The sequence below is a fragment of the Dipodomys ordii genome, unplaced genomic scaffold (assembly GCF_000151885.1).
Source record: "Dipodomys ordii isolate 6190 unplaced genomic scaffold, Dord_2.0 Scaffold160, whole genome shotgun sequence".
In the NCBI taxonomy this organism is placed as follows: domain Eukaryota; kingdom Metazoa; phylum Chordata; class Mammalia; order Rodentia; family Heteromyidae; genus Dipodomys; species Dipodomys ordii.
Genome location: NW_012267376.1, coordinates 844,827 through 860,088, shown reverse-complemented (window position 1 = coordinate 860,088; position 15,262 = coordinate 844,827). Strand labels below are relative to the sequence as shown.

The 15,262-nt window shown below is 51.9% G+C and overlaps 1 protein-coding gene across 2 annotated transcripts in view; it reads left to right on the top strand.

Annotated features, from left to right (window-relative positions):
• Positions 1 to 1,336: 1,336 nt before the first annotated feature.
• Positions 1,337 to 15,262, top strand: part of Myo1g (myosin IG) — an 18,617-nt gene continuing 4,691 nt past the window's right edge. The window contains exons 1-18 of one of the 2 annotated variants that reach the window (XM_013032974.1): positions 1,337 to 1,515; positions 2,955 to 3,163; positions 3,333 to 3,426; positions 4,492 to 4,657; positions 4,899 to 4,952; positions 5,587 to 5,697; positions 5,946 to 6,062; positions 6,560 to 6,784; positions 6,910 to 7,055; positions 7,404 to 7,518; positions 7,664 to 7,834; positions 8,048 to 8,118; positions 9,581 to 9,655; positions 9,839 to 9,971; positions 11,109 to 11,275; positions 11,627 to 11,834; positions 13,870 to 14,093; positions 14,792 to 14,936. In XM_013032974.1, the coding sequence (XP_012888428.1) occupies positions 1,421 to 1,515; positions 2,955 to 3,163; positions 3,333 to 3,426; positions 4,492 to 4,657; positions 4,899 to 4,952; positions 5,587 to 5,697; positions 5,946 to 6,062; positions 6,560 to 6,784; positions 6,910 to 7,055; positions 7,404 to 7,518; positions 7,664 to 7,834; positions 8,048 to 8,118; positions 9,581 to 9,655; positions 9,839 to 9,971; positions 11,109 to 11,275; positions 11,627 to 11,834; positions 13,870 to 14,093; positions 14,792 to 14,936 (2,526 nt within the window). In that variant the 5' untranslated portion in view covers positions 1,337 to 1,420. The remainder of the gene's footprint in view (positions 1,516 to 2,954; positions 3,164 to 3,332; positions 3,427 to 4,491; positions 4,658 to 4,898; positions 4,953 to 5,586; positions 5,698 to 5,945; positions 6,063 to 6,559; positions 6,785 to 6,909; positions 7,056 to 7,403; positions 7,519 to 7,663; positions 7,835 to 8,047; positions 8,119 to 9,580; positions 9,656 to 9,838; positions 9,972 to 11,108; positions 11,276 to 11,626; positions 11,835 to 13,869; positions 14,094 to 14,791; positions 14,937 to 15,262) is intronic. The other variant, XM_013032975.1, reaches the window with a different exon arrangement.

The window sequence follows — 15,262 nt, the reverse complement described above, 5'->3', positions numbered from 1 at the left end:
AGCGCTCTACCACTGAGCCACCTTCCTAGCCCAGAAACAAAGCTTTTGCTGTTGCCTTTAAAGAATGCAATAAATTGCCAGATGACAGTGGTTCATGCCTGTAATCCTAGCTACTCAGGAGGCTGAGATCTGAGAACCTCTGTTCAAAGTCAACCTGGGCAGGAAAGCCTGAGACTATCTCCAATTAATTATCAGAAAAAGCCAGAGTGAAGCCGGGCGCTGGTGGCTCACGCCTGTAATCCTAGCTACTCAGGAGGCTGAGATCTGAGGATCGCGGTTCAAAGCCAGCCCGGGCAGGAAAGACCGTGAGACTCCTATCTCCAATAAACCACCAGAAAACCGGAAGTGGCGCTGTAGCTCAAGTGGTAGAGCGCTCGCCTTGAGCTGGAGAGCTGAGGGACAGCGCCCAGGCCCAGAGTTCAAGCCCCACAACCGACAAAAAAAAAAAAAAAAAAAAGAAAAAGCCAGAGTGGCTCAAGTAAGCCAGGTGCTGGTGGCTCACATCTGTAATCCTAGCTACTAAAAGGCTGAGATCTGAGGATCGCAGCTCAAAGCCAGCCCAGGCAGGAAAGTCCAGGAGACTCCTATCTCCAATTAACCACCAGAAAATCAGAAGTGGTGCTGTGCTTAAGTGGTAGAACACTCACCTTGAGCTGAAGAGCTCAGGGACAGTGCCCAGGCCCTCAGTTCAAGCTCCAATACTGGCACAACACACAAAAAATATCACGTGTGACTAAAATCACTTAGTGCTGGAAACCAACTTATAAAATCATCTCTTTTGACTCCATGCCACTTGTCTCCATGGTGGTCCTTCAGCTCTCCACCAAAGCTGAATTGGTTTGTTGGTATTGTTTTTGTTCTTTATTTCCTCTCTGGCCTGTTTCCTAACAGTATGAAGTGTATTTGTGGGCTGAGGGCCTTTGTAATAATCGGCTGCCTGCAGACTGCTAGTGCTCTAATAAAGACTCCAAGATTCAACCTCCCTTATAATTTACCTTACAACAAACAATACCAACTTTACTTGTAGATATACTCATACCATCTGCTATATACTGAATCTTCTGGAGTTTGTCAAAATCTGTATGGAACACACACACACACACACACACACACACAGAAAAAATCTTCTCTTTGCTTAAAGAGTAGACTAGGGTTTCTGAGGGGACTAACAAGAACCCCTCCAGAGCAGAGTGGGTCATTAGGCACCATCTCTCTTCTGCTCGGGCAGCAGGAAGCAGCACCCTTGACACTCCTGGGGCGGGAGCAGCAAGTGGGCAGGGCCACACTCCTAGGGCTAGAACCCACTTCCTACTTTACCACAGCAGTGCACGGAGTTTGCACGGGGTCCGGGCCTCCCCTGGCCTTCGCTCTGCTCCCTAGGGTCTGGTGTACAGAAAGGTTGGGCCACCCTGATCTGAGGATGGAGGGCGAGGAAGGTCCTGAGTATGGCAAGCCTGACTTTGTGCTCTTGGATCAAGTGACCATGGAGGATTTTATGAAGAACCTGCGGCTCAGGTATATGTAGGGCTGGGTCTTGGGACTCCTTTCTTTCCTAATCACCCCCTCTCTTCACAAACCTGAGGGTAACCTGAGAGGCACTTTGTTCCCCATCAGCAGAGAAAGGAACAGAGCCAGGCAGGCTGAAATGAACCTCGAAACATGTCCCAGAGAGCTGGTGGCTGCCCACAAAGTGACTGCCATCAGGTCTCAGCTGCCCCATCTCGCTCCCTAACATGACTCATGTGCTCTGTCACCTCTTTCTATAACAAGGCCATCACATGAGCCCCCTAGGACCGACAGGCAAAGACATTGGACAGGAGCTGTGCCCTTTCCAACTCCTGACCTGATGATTCTTTCTCTCTGAATCTTATATGGGACCTTGGGGATCCCAACATGAAGTGGGCAGGTTCCACTTGGGATCCAAACCATCTCACCTATTGAGATCATGCTCCAGGGATGAGACACAGAGTGTAGGTGACATAGGAGCCCATTTGATATGGAGGAGGACAGAACAGGAAGAGCACAGGAGTGGGGGCATGGCATACCGGTGGCCTTGTGTGTGGCTGGGTCTCATGCCTGCCTCCTAGAGAGGTCTCCTATGTGTCAGGAGAGCATAGGGACCAGGAGTCCCCCCAAGCATAGAGGTCAGGAGCCTGGTCCTGACCCAAGGAGAGGGTGAGGCAGGACATAGCTTAGAGCTCTGTGTGCTTTGTGTGCACCTTGAACACTGAGTCTAGAGAGGAAATTGACTAGCCACTAGCCACACAGCATGGAGAAGGGTGTGAGCTGAGCCTTGTGAGGTGCCTGGTGAGGCCACAGAGGAAGAGGAACCCCGGACAGAGCTGCCTGGTGATGGGTGGGTCCCACACACCAAAAGCAGTTGGGGCCATGAAGCAAATTCTTCGGGCCAAGGGGCAAGTTCTTGGAGCCAGTTCTCCCAGGGGTAGAAAGATTTAGAGAGGTACAGGCTCCAACTGGTGACTTGGTTTGTGAAGGTTAAAGAAATGTGAAGGTATATTGGAAGAGGGGTGTCAGCCAAGACTGGGGATACAATGACAACAGACCACAGGCACCATACTGCCCCTCCCTGATGTCTGGGTGGGGCAGGGCGGGTCCCCTTCCCTGTTAGGTTCCGGCCTAGGCCCCAACACAGGAAACAGTCAAGTCTGCTCCTCCTTTCTCTCAGATCCCCTATCAACCAGCCTGCCCGGCAAGGTCCACACAGGAGCTAGCCCTGAGCCTGCTGGGTACATGAATGGGGGATTGTGATCGCTGGGGCCTCTGTACCCCGTAGACAGCATGTAGAACCCACGTTCTAGGCTGTGGCTCAGCTCACCAGGATAGCACCACGGATTCCCTTCTCCCTTCTGTGTGCCAAGCCATTTTTGGTAGGGGCACTGGTTGACTGGGGCTGCTTACACACAAATGCTGAGGTCTTGCTCTGCTGTACCCAGATTTGAGACAGGCCGTATCTACACCTACATTGGGGAAGTGCTGGTTTCTGTGAACCCCTACCAGGAGCTGCCCCTATATGGACCCGAGGCCATCGCCAGATACCAAGGCCGGGAGCTCTATGAGCGGCCACCCCACCTCTATGCTGTGGCCAACGCTGCCTATAAGGCAATGAAGCGCAGATCCAGAGACACCTGCATCGTCATCTCAGGTACCTGTCCCAATGGCCCAGGCACCTGAGCCACCCCCTGGTTTATAAATGACAGAGGGTGGGTTGCTTAGAGCATCTCCCATTACCTGGGATGGATGTGGACAGAAACAGGGAAGTAGGCGAAGAGGCACAGCATTGTTGATTCTTCTACCTTCTGTCTTCTTGGCAGGGGAGAGTGGGGCAGGGAAGACAGAAGCCAGCAAACACATCATGCAGTACATTGCTGCAGTCACCAACCCAAGTCAGAGGGCTGAAGTGGAAAGGTAAGCATCTCTGGGCCCTAGCAGAGTCAAGACTTCTGTGCTAGGGGAAAGGCCTGGCACTAAGAAGCAAGAGATGGGAGCCAGAGCCCAGATTAAGCCCAAGTTCAGTCAAGGTTGCAGAGGTAAGATACAGTTGGGCATGCCTAGGATCTCTCAAATGAGGGAAACAAAAGCTGTCAGCTGTGGAAAGATTGTCACCAATGGGTGGGGTTATAGAAACTGGAAATGGTTAAGGACAGGGCAGAGTCATCCCTGGGAGTCCAAGAAAGACTGTAGGAATTTGGTAGCCTGACTAGAATAGTAGAACATGCTGGCAGGCATGTGGGTTACAGCCGGCTCAGACCTAAGAAGGGCTGGCCTACCAACACCTCTACCTCTCCTCCAGGCCTTGCAGAAGTGGCTTTCTGTGTCTGGGCCTGACTCTTCCTGGGTGGGGTGGTGGGTGCTGATGAGGTCAGTTCCTAGGCACACGTGGCCAGCATTGCCATCTACACTATAGCCTGAAGTGCACTGAAGAGTAGTCAGATCACCTTTGTCTTCACCTCCCCTAGGCTGCAGCTGAGGGGGGAGAGCACAAAAAAGCAAAGAATAGACTTGGCACCAGTGGCTCACGCCTTTTAATCCTAGCTACTCAGGTGGCTGAGATCTGAGGATTGAAGCCAGCCCTAGCAGGAAAGTCCATGAGACCCTTATCTTTAACCACCAAAAAGCTGGAAGTGAAGCTATGACTCAAGTGGTAGATCACTAGCCTTGAGCAACATAGCTTGGGGACAGCATCCAGGCCCTGAGTTCAAGGCCCACAACTGCCAAAAAAAAAAGATGAAGAAGGAAAGAATAACATTTTCTGGATGTCTGGTCTGGACTTAGAGCTACACAGACCATGTGCAACAGCAGCAAGTCAGTCAGGTGCATGCCCAGAGACACTGGGCAAAGTGGGACCTGGGGATCTCTACTCCCTCCCAGTCAGTTTCCTGAGATGCTGTGGTTAACGTGGGGAAGACTCAGGCAGGTCACTGTTCTATAGCTAGGCATCTTTATCTTCAGTCCTAGCCCTTCTGTCCACAGGGTCAAGGATGTGCTGCTGAAGTCCACCTGTATACTGGAGGCTTTTGGAAATGCCCGCACCAATCGCAACCACAACTCTAGCCGTTTTGGCAAGTACATGGACATCAACTTCAACTTTAAGGGAGATCCTGTGGGAGGACACATCCACAGCTACCTCCTAGAGAAGGTGGGCCAGTGGGCCGACACACCCTTTCCTTCCAAGGTCTCAGGCCTCAGGGTCTGAGTGTGATATGAAGTTGGAAAAGCTGTGATGTCTCTGTGGTCCTTCTCTTGGTATCCTCCCAGGCTATATACTCTAATCTCCACTCTTCCCTGTATCTGAGAGCTGAGAACACTCAAATGGTGTCAGGGGAGGAAGAGGGGGCTGACCATTCCCAGGCTGAAATCCATCTGTTCCTCTCCCTCAGTCTAGAGTCCTCAAGCAGCATGTTGGAGAAAGGAATTTCCATGCTTTCTACCAGGTGAGCCTCTGTGGCTGGGGTGGGACTGGGAGGAGGGGAGCAAAGAAGAGAGGGGAATGAGGAGGTCAGCAAACTGGGCCCACCTTCTATAACCTTGCTACTGTGCTCTGTTCTACCTACCCCAGCCATTACCCTCACTCCCCACCACACCTGTCCCCGCCCAGTCCTCACCCAGATGGGAGCTTCTTTTTATGCTGGTTGTGGAGTCTGAACTCTGGGCCTGGGTGCTGTCCCTCAGCTCTTCAGCTCAAGGCTAGCACTCTACCACTAGAGCCACAGTGCCATTTCTGGCTTTTTCTGCTTGTGGTGCTGAGGAATTGAACCCAGGGCCTCATGCATGCGAGGCACTCTACCATTGAGCCACCTTCCCAGCCCTCATGATGGGAGCTTCTAAGCAGGGTATCCCCAACATCTGAGACTCTGAGATGTGAGAACACCCTGGGGCTTTGGGCAGTGTCTTTATGGGCTCTGAGCTATACCTTCTTCCCCACTGTACTAACTTCCTCTGCCATCTCTTGGTTCCAGATTGGGAGGTAGGATGTGTCCTTGTATAATCTGTGTCTCTGGGAAGGGTAGGATGGGAAAAGAGTCCTTGGAGATGAGTGACTTAACTAAGGGATCTTTGTGTCTGCAGTTGCTCAGGGGCAGTGAAGACCAGGAGCTGCAAGCACTCCACCTGGAAAGAAACCCTGCTCTGTATAATTTTACACGCCAGGGAGCTGGCCTCAGCATGGGTGCTCAGAATGTAAGGGCAAGGGTTTAAACAAGGTTGGGCCCTGGGTCCTAGGAATGGGGGGCAAGAAATAGGTGGTGATAGATTTAAACCAGGGGGGTTGTCAACAGCTCAGGTGAATGTGGAGGGCAGAGGACAAACAGCTCAGGGAGGAGATAAGTTGTAGGCTCCTAGGTGCCTGGGATGGGAGACTCAGAGGTCCAGAGAAGGCAGATGCCCTGGACCCCACATTGGCCTGAGCGGTTAAACTCTTACTCCAGGGTCTGGACAGTGATGAGAAGAGCCATCGGGCAGTGACTGAGGCCATGAGAGTCATTGGTTTTAGTCCTGAGGAGGTGGAATCCATCCATCGCATCCTGGCTGCCATATTGCACCTGGTGAGCTTGGCTAAGAGGACCACAGGAGTGTCCCTCCAGGAGCCATGAGAGGCAAAGAAGGCACTCCTGAGATATCCCAGTGAAGTTGTTGAGCTGACCCCTTTTCTGCTGAGAGCTGAGAACACTCATATGGGGTCCGGCTGAGGACTAGTGATAAGATCAGTGGGTGTCTGGGTAGAAACCACGTTCCTACTGCACCATGAGTGACAACATAGCAAGAAGCAAGCATCGAGCATGCTGCCTCTTGGGGCTATTGTTGATGGGCTCATCCTCTCTTCTCTGTGAGAGACGCAGGGAGCAAATCTCAGAGTGAGAGATCTTACTTATGAATCTAGAATGCTCTGCTGTGTCTATGGCCTGCAGTGCCCAGCTGGTCATAATATCTAAGCAGGACCTGGGTCCCCCACATCCACATTCCATGACTCCCATCCTTCTCCCCACTCAAAAGTGTCTGGGCTCCTTGGAGCCTGGACTATTCATGATCCTTTCCTTGCCAGGGAAACATCGAGTTTGTGGAAACAGCAGAAGATGGGCTGCAAAAGGGAGGCTTAGCAGTGACCGAGGAGGCTCTGGTGAGCCACGTGGCCAAGCTGACAGCCACACCCCAAGACCTCGTGCTCCGTTCCCTGCTGGCTCGGACAGTGGCTTCTGGAGGCCGGGAGCTCATAGAGAAGGGCCACACTGTGGCCGAGGCCAGCTACGCCAGAGACGCCTGTGCTAAGGTAACAACACCCCCCCTGCGCTCCCCCTACCTCGCTCCCCCCCCCCCCCGCAACTGAGGTAGGTGGTTGGCAGGGAATCTCAGAGGCCAGTTGGTGGCAGTAAGAAGTAGTTTGCTCCATACCAGGCAGTGTACCAGCGGCTATTTGAATGGGTGGTGAACAGGATCAATGACATTATGGAAGCTCGTGGTCGAGACCCTCGGCGTGACGGCAAGGACACTGTCATTGGGGTACTAGACATCTACGGCTTTGAGTTGTTTCCTGTCAACAGGTAGGGCAGCCCAGTCAATGGCACCCCCTTCTAATTCCCCAACCACTGCAATCCAGAGAGCTGTGGCCAAGAGGCAGGACTGTCTAGATTCTCCTGCTGGTCCCTGGGCCCCAAGACTCATGCCTTCTAAATGTGGCTTGGCTGTGCCCTGAGGCAAGAGTGTCTTTAGGAAGGGCAGGCTTTGGAGCTTCACTTTGGGTGTTTAATTCCCAAGTCCATTCCAGAATGGGCATGGGGCATAGGTAGGGGCAGAATGAAGCCAGTTGGTCCAGCACAGCCCAGGAGATGTTGGGGGGAGGGCTGGCCATCCATCCCACCTGTCCTTGGGAATAAAGCCTTGTCTCATAGCTTCGAGCAGTTCTGTATCAACTATTGCAATGAGAAACTCCAGCAGCTGTTCATCCAGCTCATCCTGAAGCAGGAACAGGAGGAGTATGAGCGCGAGGGCATCAGCTGGCAGAGTGTGAGCACCGATGCTGGGCTGGGGCGAGGGCTGGGTGGAGGAGGATGACCAGCAGCCTCCTGGGCCTAATGCAAGCAAATAAAGGGGAAGTGGCTGGCTAGTGAGAAGGCTTTGGGAAACATTTGACTGCCTGCCTCTGTTCCAGGTGGAATACTTCAACAACGCTGCTATAGTGGAGCTGGTGGAGCGGCCCCACCGGGGCATCCTGGCCGTGCTAGACGAGGCCTGTAGCACCGCAGGGCCCATCACCGACCATATCTTCCTGCAGACCCTGGACACGCACCACCGCTACCACCCTCACTACTGCAGCCGCCAGGTGCTCCAGCTGGCCCTATGTCAGGACCCAGGCTGGTGGGACATACTCAGAGGTGTCTTCAAGCTGTGTGTGCCTCTTGAGGCCTGGGCATAACCCAGTTGGTGCCATTGTGGCAATCGCTCTACCCAGGCAGGAGGGTTGTGGGATTGTCCCCTCATGCAGACCCCAGACCTGCCTCTGTCTTCTATGCCTTGACCTCAGCTTGTGCCCTAGCTATGTCCCACTGACAAGACCATGGAGTTTGGACGAGACTTCCGGATCAAGCACTATGCAGGGGACGTCACGTAAGTGTCTCTCCCACTATTTATCTCTCTTGCACATGGCACAAAGCAGGAGTGTTCTGGGGAAATGGCCAGGTTCTCCATCCTTCACTAGAGGGCAGGATCAGAGGCTCTTTTAATTTTATTCTAGTATTATGGCTTGAACTCTGGGCCTGCAGTACAAGAGTGCTGTCCCTTAGCTTTTTTGCTCAAGGCTGGTTCTCTACTACTTGTGCCACATCTCCACTTGTAGCTTTGTTTTTGTTTTGTTGGTCATGAGGCTTTAACTCAGAGCTTGGGCACTGTTCTTGAGCTTTTGTGCTCAAGACTAGCATTCTATCACTTTGAGTCACAGCACCACTTCTGGTTTGGGGGTGGTTAATTGGAGATAAGAATCTTACAAAGTGGGGCTGGGAAGGTAGCTCAGTGATAGAGCACTTGCCTTGCATGCATGAGGCCCTGGGTTTGATTCCCCAGCACCACATAAGCAAAAAAAAAAAAAAGAATCTCACGAAGCTTTCCTACCCAGGCTGGTTTGGCCGGGCATGTGTTTTATGTTTGGGTATGTGTACACATGTGCACACCAGTTACTGGGGCTTAAATTCAGGGCCTCACATATTTGTTCAAGAATGGCACTCTACAACTTGAGCCATGCTTCCAGTTCTGGCTTTTGACCTGTACATTGGAGATAACAGTCTCTCAGATTTGTTGGCCCAAGCTGCTTTTGAACTGTGATCCTCAGATCTCAGTCTTATAAGGATTACAGGCGTGAGCCACCAGCATCTAGAGTCTGCTTTTTTTTTTTTTGGCCAGGACAGCTGTTCCTGATCCCCTTTGTGCCCAAGAATAGTGTTCTACCACTTGAGCCTCAGCCCCATTTCTGTCTTTTTCTGAGTAGTTTATTGGAGAAAAGAGTCTTTCCTGCCTGGACTGGCTTCAAACTGCAATCCTCAGATCTCAACCTCCTGAGTAGCTAGGATTACAGCTGTGAGCCACTAGCACCTAGCTAGATTCTGCATTTTTAAACAGATTCTTTTTATTAGTATGGATTAATGTACAATGGGAGTTTCATTGAGGCATTTCATGTACACAGAATACCCCAATGAATTCACTCCTTCCATTTCTGTTCTTCATTCTCCTTTCCCTCTTCCTAAAACAAGTTCAGTACATTTTATTATTCTATTTTTATTATTTTGGTCACATTTATCATCATTCACCCTCTCTGCTGGCTTTTCCCCCAGCCATTTGTACATGCACTCCAATAGAGTCTGATTGACTTTAGGAGAGAAACTTCTGTAGGAGGAAGTCAGGTGATGACAGAGAATGCAGAAGTGAGGGTGAAGGAAATAAAGCACCAAGGGCAGGAGGGAGGAAGAGATTGATCTATGAAACCAGAGTCAGGTGGGAGAAAGTGGGGACCTTCCTAGAGACAATCAGTGTTTCAGACCAGGTCACTGATCCCTTCTCTGGCCCCGGCCTTGGGCAGGTACTCCGTGGAGGGCTTCATTGACAAGAACAGAGACTTTCTTTTTCAGGACTTCAAGCGGCTATTCTACAACAGGTAGGCCTGGCTGGATGGGTGTGGGTGCCAGAGGGCCAGGGCTCAAGGCCTTCTGGGAATCTAGCCCTATTTGCCTGGTAGACAGCCCAAGACACAAGGCTAAAGCTACATAGCTCCTGGGGCCCCACTGGGGTAGGCAGGCTACACCACAAGGGCAGCTGGGTATGCAGCCTGTGTTTGCAGCATGGATTCCACTTTGCGGGCCATGTGGCCAGATGGACAGCAGGACATCACAGAGGTGACCAAGCGCCCCCTGACAGCCGGCACACTCTTCAAAAACTCCATGGTGGCCCTGGTGGAAAACTTGGCTTCTAAGGTATGTCTCACTCCCCTGACATTCTAGAACCTACTCTTTGTGCCCCATGAAGGGCTCATAGTAAGATATACTTGTCCTGTATGCCTGATTCCGTCTGCCTCAGTGGGGACGCCATCTACTGCAGAGGTTTTTTTTTTGTGGGGGATCAGTGGCCAGGCTTGATCAGTCAAGGAGCCCAGGATTCAACCCAGCCTTCCCGGGCTCCCTACGTCTCAGGTGAGAAAGGACTGGAGAAACTGCTTGGTGCTTAAATTGGCCTGGTTCAGCTCCAACTGAGAGCAGGGTAGATGGAGCCAGGAAACTGGCAGTAGCTTTTTGGGAGAGCTTCATGCCCAAAGTCAAAGGGGAATTTGAGGTCACACAGCAGGATGTTGTTTTTTTGTTTGTTTGTTTGGTTGGTTTTTGTCGGTCTTGGGGCTTGAACTCTGGGTCTAGGCGCTGTCCCTCAGCTCTTCAGCTTAAGACAAGTGCTCTACCACTTGAGCCACAGTGCCACTTCTGGTTTTCTGAGTGGTTTATTGGAGATTAGAGTCTCACGGACTTTCCTGTGCACGCTGGCTTTGAACCACAATCCTCAGATCTCAGTCTCCTGAGTAGCTAGGATTACAACATGAGCCACGGGTGTCTGGCTAGCAGGGTGGGTTTAACAACAGAGTTGGCAGTTTCTCTCAGAAAGAGAGAGAAAGAAAAAAAGAAAGGTGTCCCTGGGTACCAGAAGCTCATATCTATAATTCTAATTCCTCAGGAGGCTGAGATCTGAGGATTGTGGTTCAAAGCCAGCATGCACAGGAAAGTCCGTGAGACTCTTATCTCCATTTAATCAGCAAAAAGCCAGAAGTAGAGCTATAGCTCAAGTGGTAGAGTGCTAGCCTTGAATGAAAAAACTCAGTCCCAGGTCCTGAGCTCAAACCCCAGTGTCAGCCTAAGCAGGGGTGTGGGGTGTGGGGCAGAGGGGGAGGCCTGCCCCTGCTCTCCTGGACTGGAACCTGAATTGAGCCTCCAGAATCTTTATCTGTCATAATTTCCTTTGGCCCAGCTCTCACAGTATAGATGCTCGTGGGGGTGGGAAAGCCCTCTCCAGAGCAGCATATACAGTTGCCATTGTGTTAGGCTACCATGCAACCTCTCCCCCTGCAGGAGCCCTTCTATGTCCGCTGCATCAAGCCTAATGAGGACAAGGTGGCTGGGCGGCTGGATGAGGACCACTGTCGCCACCAGGTCTCCTACCTGGGGCTGCTGGAGAATGTGAGGGTCCGTAGGGCTGGCTTCGCTTTCCGCCAGCCCTATCCTCGATTCCTGCTCAGGTATAGACAGTGGGCCTGTCACTCTGTGGATCATGAACCCCATGTGGGGTCCAAGGGGTAGAAGTAGAGGGTCCCTCCATAGTGCTTCACACTTGGCAGCTCACACTGGAGTTGCCATGCTGCTGATCTCAACCCCAAAATGTCTGTGAGGACATGCATGTGAACACATATGGGTGGTGTGCATGTGGATATGTACAGCCAGGAGTGGCAGGTGTGAGGACATGTATGATGAGGGCACACGAGTGTGCCTCAGCAAACTACTCAGAGTACTTCTTCCCCGGCCTTCTAGCACCCCTGTGGTCCCACCTGTCCTCTCAGGACAGTCGATCACTGTCCTGTCTTTGGTGACAGGTACAAGATGACCTGTGAGTACACATGGCCCAACCACCTGCTGGGTTCTGACAGGGCAGCTGTGAGCGCCCTCCTGGAGCAGCATGGGCTGCAGGGTGATGTGGCCTTTGGACATAGCAAGTTGTTCATCCGCTCACCCCGGACACTGGTTGCTCTGGAGCAGAGCCGAGCCCGCCTCATCCCCATCATCGTGCTGCTACTGCAGAAGGTGTGAGGATATGGGACTGGGGGGGGGGGTATGGCTCCTTCCCCAGGCAAGTCCTCATAGTGTTCCTGGGGATTCAAGGTCAAGATCCTTACACTGCTCTAAGATGTACACTGATTATATAATTCTCTCTCTCTCTCTCTCTCTCTCTCTCCCCCTGTACTGGGACTTGAATTCAGGGCCTGCTCGTTGTCCCTTAGATTTTCACTCAAGGCTGGCATTCTACCGCTTGAGCCACAGCTCCACTTTTAGCTTTTTTTTGGTGGTGGGTGGTCATCATGGGGCTCAATCTCAGGCCTGAGTTCTGTCACTGAGCTCTTTTTGCTCAAGAAGGCTAGCACTCTACCACTTTGAGCCACCGCTCCATTTCTGGTTTTTGAGTGGTTATTTGGAGGTAAGAGTCTCATGAGGACATTTTTCTCCAGGCTGGCTTTAAACCATGATCCACAGATCTCAAGCTACTAAGTAGCTAGGATTGTAGGTGTGAGCTACTGGTGCCCAGCCCACTTTCAGTTTTTTGGTGGTTAATTGGAGATAAGAGTCTTAAGGACTGGCCTGCCCAAGCTGGCTTTAAATCATGATCCTCACATCTCAGTCTCCTGAGTGGCTAGAATTACAAGCTTGAGCTACCAGCACCCAGCATATAAGTCTCTCCTTTTTGTCAGTTGTGGAACTTGAACTATGGGCCTGGATACTGTCCCTGGAGCTCTTCAGCTCAAGGCAAGCATTCTATCACTTGAGCTACAGTGCCACTTCCAGTTTCTTGGTGGTTAATTGGAGATAAGAGTCTCACCAAGGGCTGGGAAGGTGGCTCAGTGGTAGAGTGCTTGCCTTGCATGTCTGAGGCCCTGGGTTTGATTCCTCAGCACCACATAAGCAAAACGAGAGTGCCGGAAGTGGCGCAGTGGCTCAAGTGGTAGAACACTAGCCTTGAGCTGAAGAGCTGAGGGACAGCGCCCAGGCCCAGAGTTCAGGCCCCACAACCGGACCAAAAAAAAAAAAAAAAGAGTCTCACCAAGCAGAGCGCTGGTGGCTCACACCTATAATCTTCACTACTCAGGAGCCTGAGATCTGAGGATCATAGTTTAAAGCCAGCCCAAACAGGAAAGTCCATGAGACGCTATCTCCAATAAAACCACTAGGAAACTGGATGTGGCCCTGTGGCTCAAGCAGTAGAGCCCTTGCCTTGAGCTGAAGAGCACAGGACAGCGCCCAGGCCCAGACAGAGTTCAAGCCCCATAACCGACCAAAAAAAGAAAAAAAGAATCTCACTGACTTTCCTGCCCAGGCTGGCTTTGAACTGCAATCCTCAGATCTTAGCCTCTTGAGGCCTTGTAAGCTATCTAGTCTAGGTTCTGGGTTTGTGTGTGTGTGTGTGTGTGTGTGTGTGTTTACTTTCTTTTTTCCCTTCCTTCCTTCTTTCGTTCGTTCGTTCGTTCCTTCCTTCCTTCTGCCTCCTGCCTGCCTGCCTTCCCTCCCTTCCTTCCTTCCCTCCCTCCCTTCCCCCTCCCGCTCGCTCTCTTTCTTTCTTTCTTTCTTTCGTTTGTTCGTTCTTTCTTTCTTGTTTCCCCCCCCCTCCCCCCCGGTGCTGGTACTGGAGCTTCAACACTCAAGGCCTCATACTCTCAGTTTCCTAATAGCTAGGCACTGGGAGCACCCAGCCAGTCCAGGTTTGATGAACACATTCTAGAATATTCCTAGGACTGGTCAGGCGACCTTAGAGGTAAGAAAGTCTTCATCTGCTCCCATCTCTCCTCTCATGCGTGCTGGAGGGACCCGGAGGCCTTGTAGTACCAGCTTTAAAAGCCAGGCATAGGTGACAGGCACTTTTCTGAGGGTCTGCAAAACTTTGAGAAGGGCTTGCCCTCTCTAGCCAGCCACAGATACAACCTGGACACCACCTCTGGCTGGACATGACTCCTGGGGGACGGGTCAGCCTCCCTGGAGGCAAGCTGGAATACTCAGCAAAGACATAAGGCATAATTGGGTTAGGATACCTGGCCTGGGCTGGACCTTAAGTCATGTCCTATCCCACCAGGCATGGCGGGGCACCCTGGCCAGGTGGCGCTGTCGGCGGCTTCGAGCAGTCTACACCATCATGCGCTGGTTCCGGAGGCACAAGGTGCATGCTCACCTGGCTGAGCTGCAGCGGCGATTCCAGGCTGCACGGCAGCCCCCGCTCTATGGCCGTGACCTTGAGTGGCCACTACCCCCTGCTGTGCTGCAGCCCTTCCAGGACATCTGCCATGCACTCTTCTGCAGGTACTTATCCCACGTGCTATGTTCCATTCAGCCAGCAGCCTCTCAACATTCGAGCCTATTAGCCCAGGCACACAGGGCCTCACTGAGAGCAGGAAGAGGAAGCTGAGTCATATTAACTGATTGTCACAGCCCATGGTTGGCAGTAGAGTGACTGTCCCAGCACCATTGTGGTGGACATTTGAGGGCCATGATCTACAGCGGGGAGAATGACTAGTTAAGACTGGGAGTGGGGACTGGGAATGTGGCTTAGTAGTAGGGTGTTTGCCTTACATGCATGAAGCCCTGGGTTCGGTTCCTCAATACCACATAAACAGAAAAAGCCAGAAGTGGCACTGTGGCTCAAGTGGTAGAGTACTAGCCTTGAGCAAAAGCAGCTCAGGGACAGTGCCTAGGCCCTGAGTTCAAGCCCCAAGACTGGCAAAAAAAAAAAAAAGCAACCAAAAAAACACCTGGAAGTGGAAGACAGAGCCTTGAAGGCTGTGTAATTCTCCAAGATGAGACCTAGAGCATGTGTGCCAGAGCAGAGGGGTGCTAAGTGGTCATGGTCTAGGGACAAGCAATGGGAATGGCATGAAAGATCAAAGGATGGCAGTAGGTAGGTCTTAGGGAGCTCAGGCTGAGGACGAGCTTTCCTGGGGGAGGGGTGGGGAGAGCATGAACACACAAGTAAGCATCCTCTGATGGCTGCACAATTCCAGGTGGAGGGCCTGGCAGCTGGTGAAGAACATCCCCCCTTCCGACATGGCCCAGATCAAGGCCAAAGTGGCTGCTATGGGGGCCCTGCAGGGGCTGCGTCAGGACTGGGGCTGCCAGAGGGCCTGGGTTCGAGACTACCTGTCCTCTGTGAGTGCTGGGCAGTCCTGGGTGGTGGAGACGCTGTTTCTATATCCAAAATGGTGGTGTCTGGCATGTTGTCTGAGGCTTTGGCACCTGCCCTTCTCTCTAACATTTCATCTCTGTGTTTTGAGGCTTAAGGCCTTTCTCTCTTCTTCTTCTTCTTCTTCTTCTTCTTCTTCTTCTTCTTCTTCTTCTTCTTCTTCTTCTTCCTTCTTCTTCTTCTTCTTCTTCTTCTTCTTCTTCTTCTTCCTTCTTCTTCTTCTTCTTCTTCTTCTTCTTCTTCTTCTTCCTTCTTCTTCTTCTTCTTCTTCTTCTTCTTCTTCTTCTTCTTC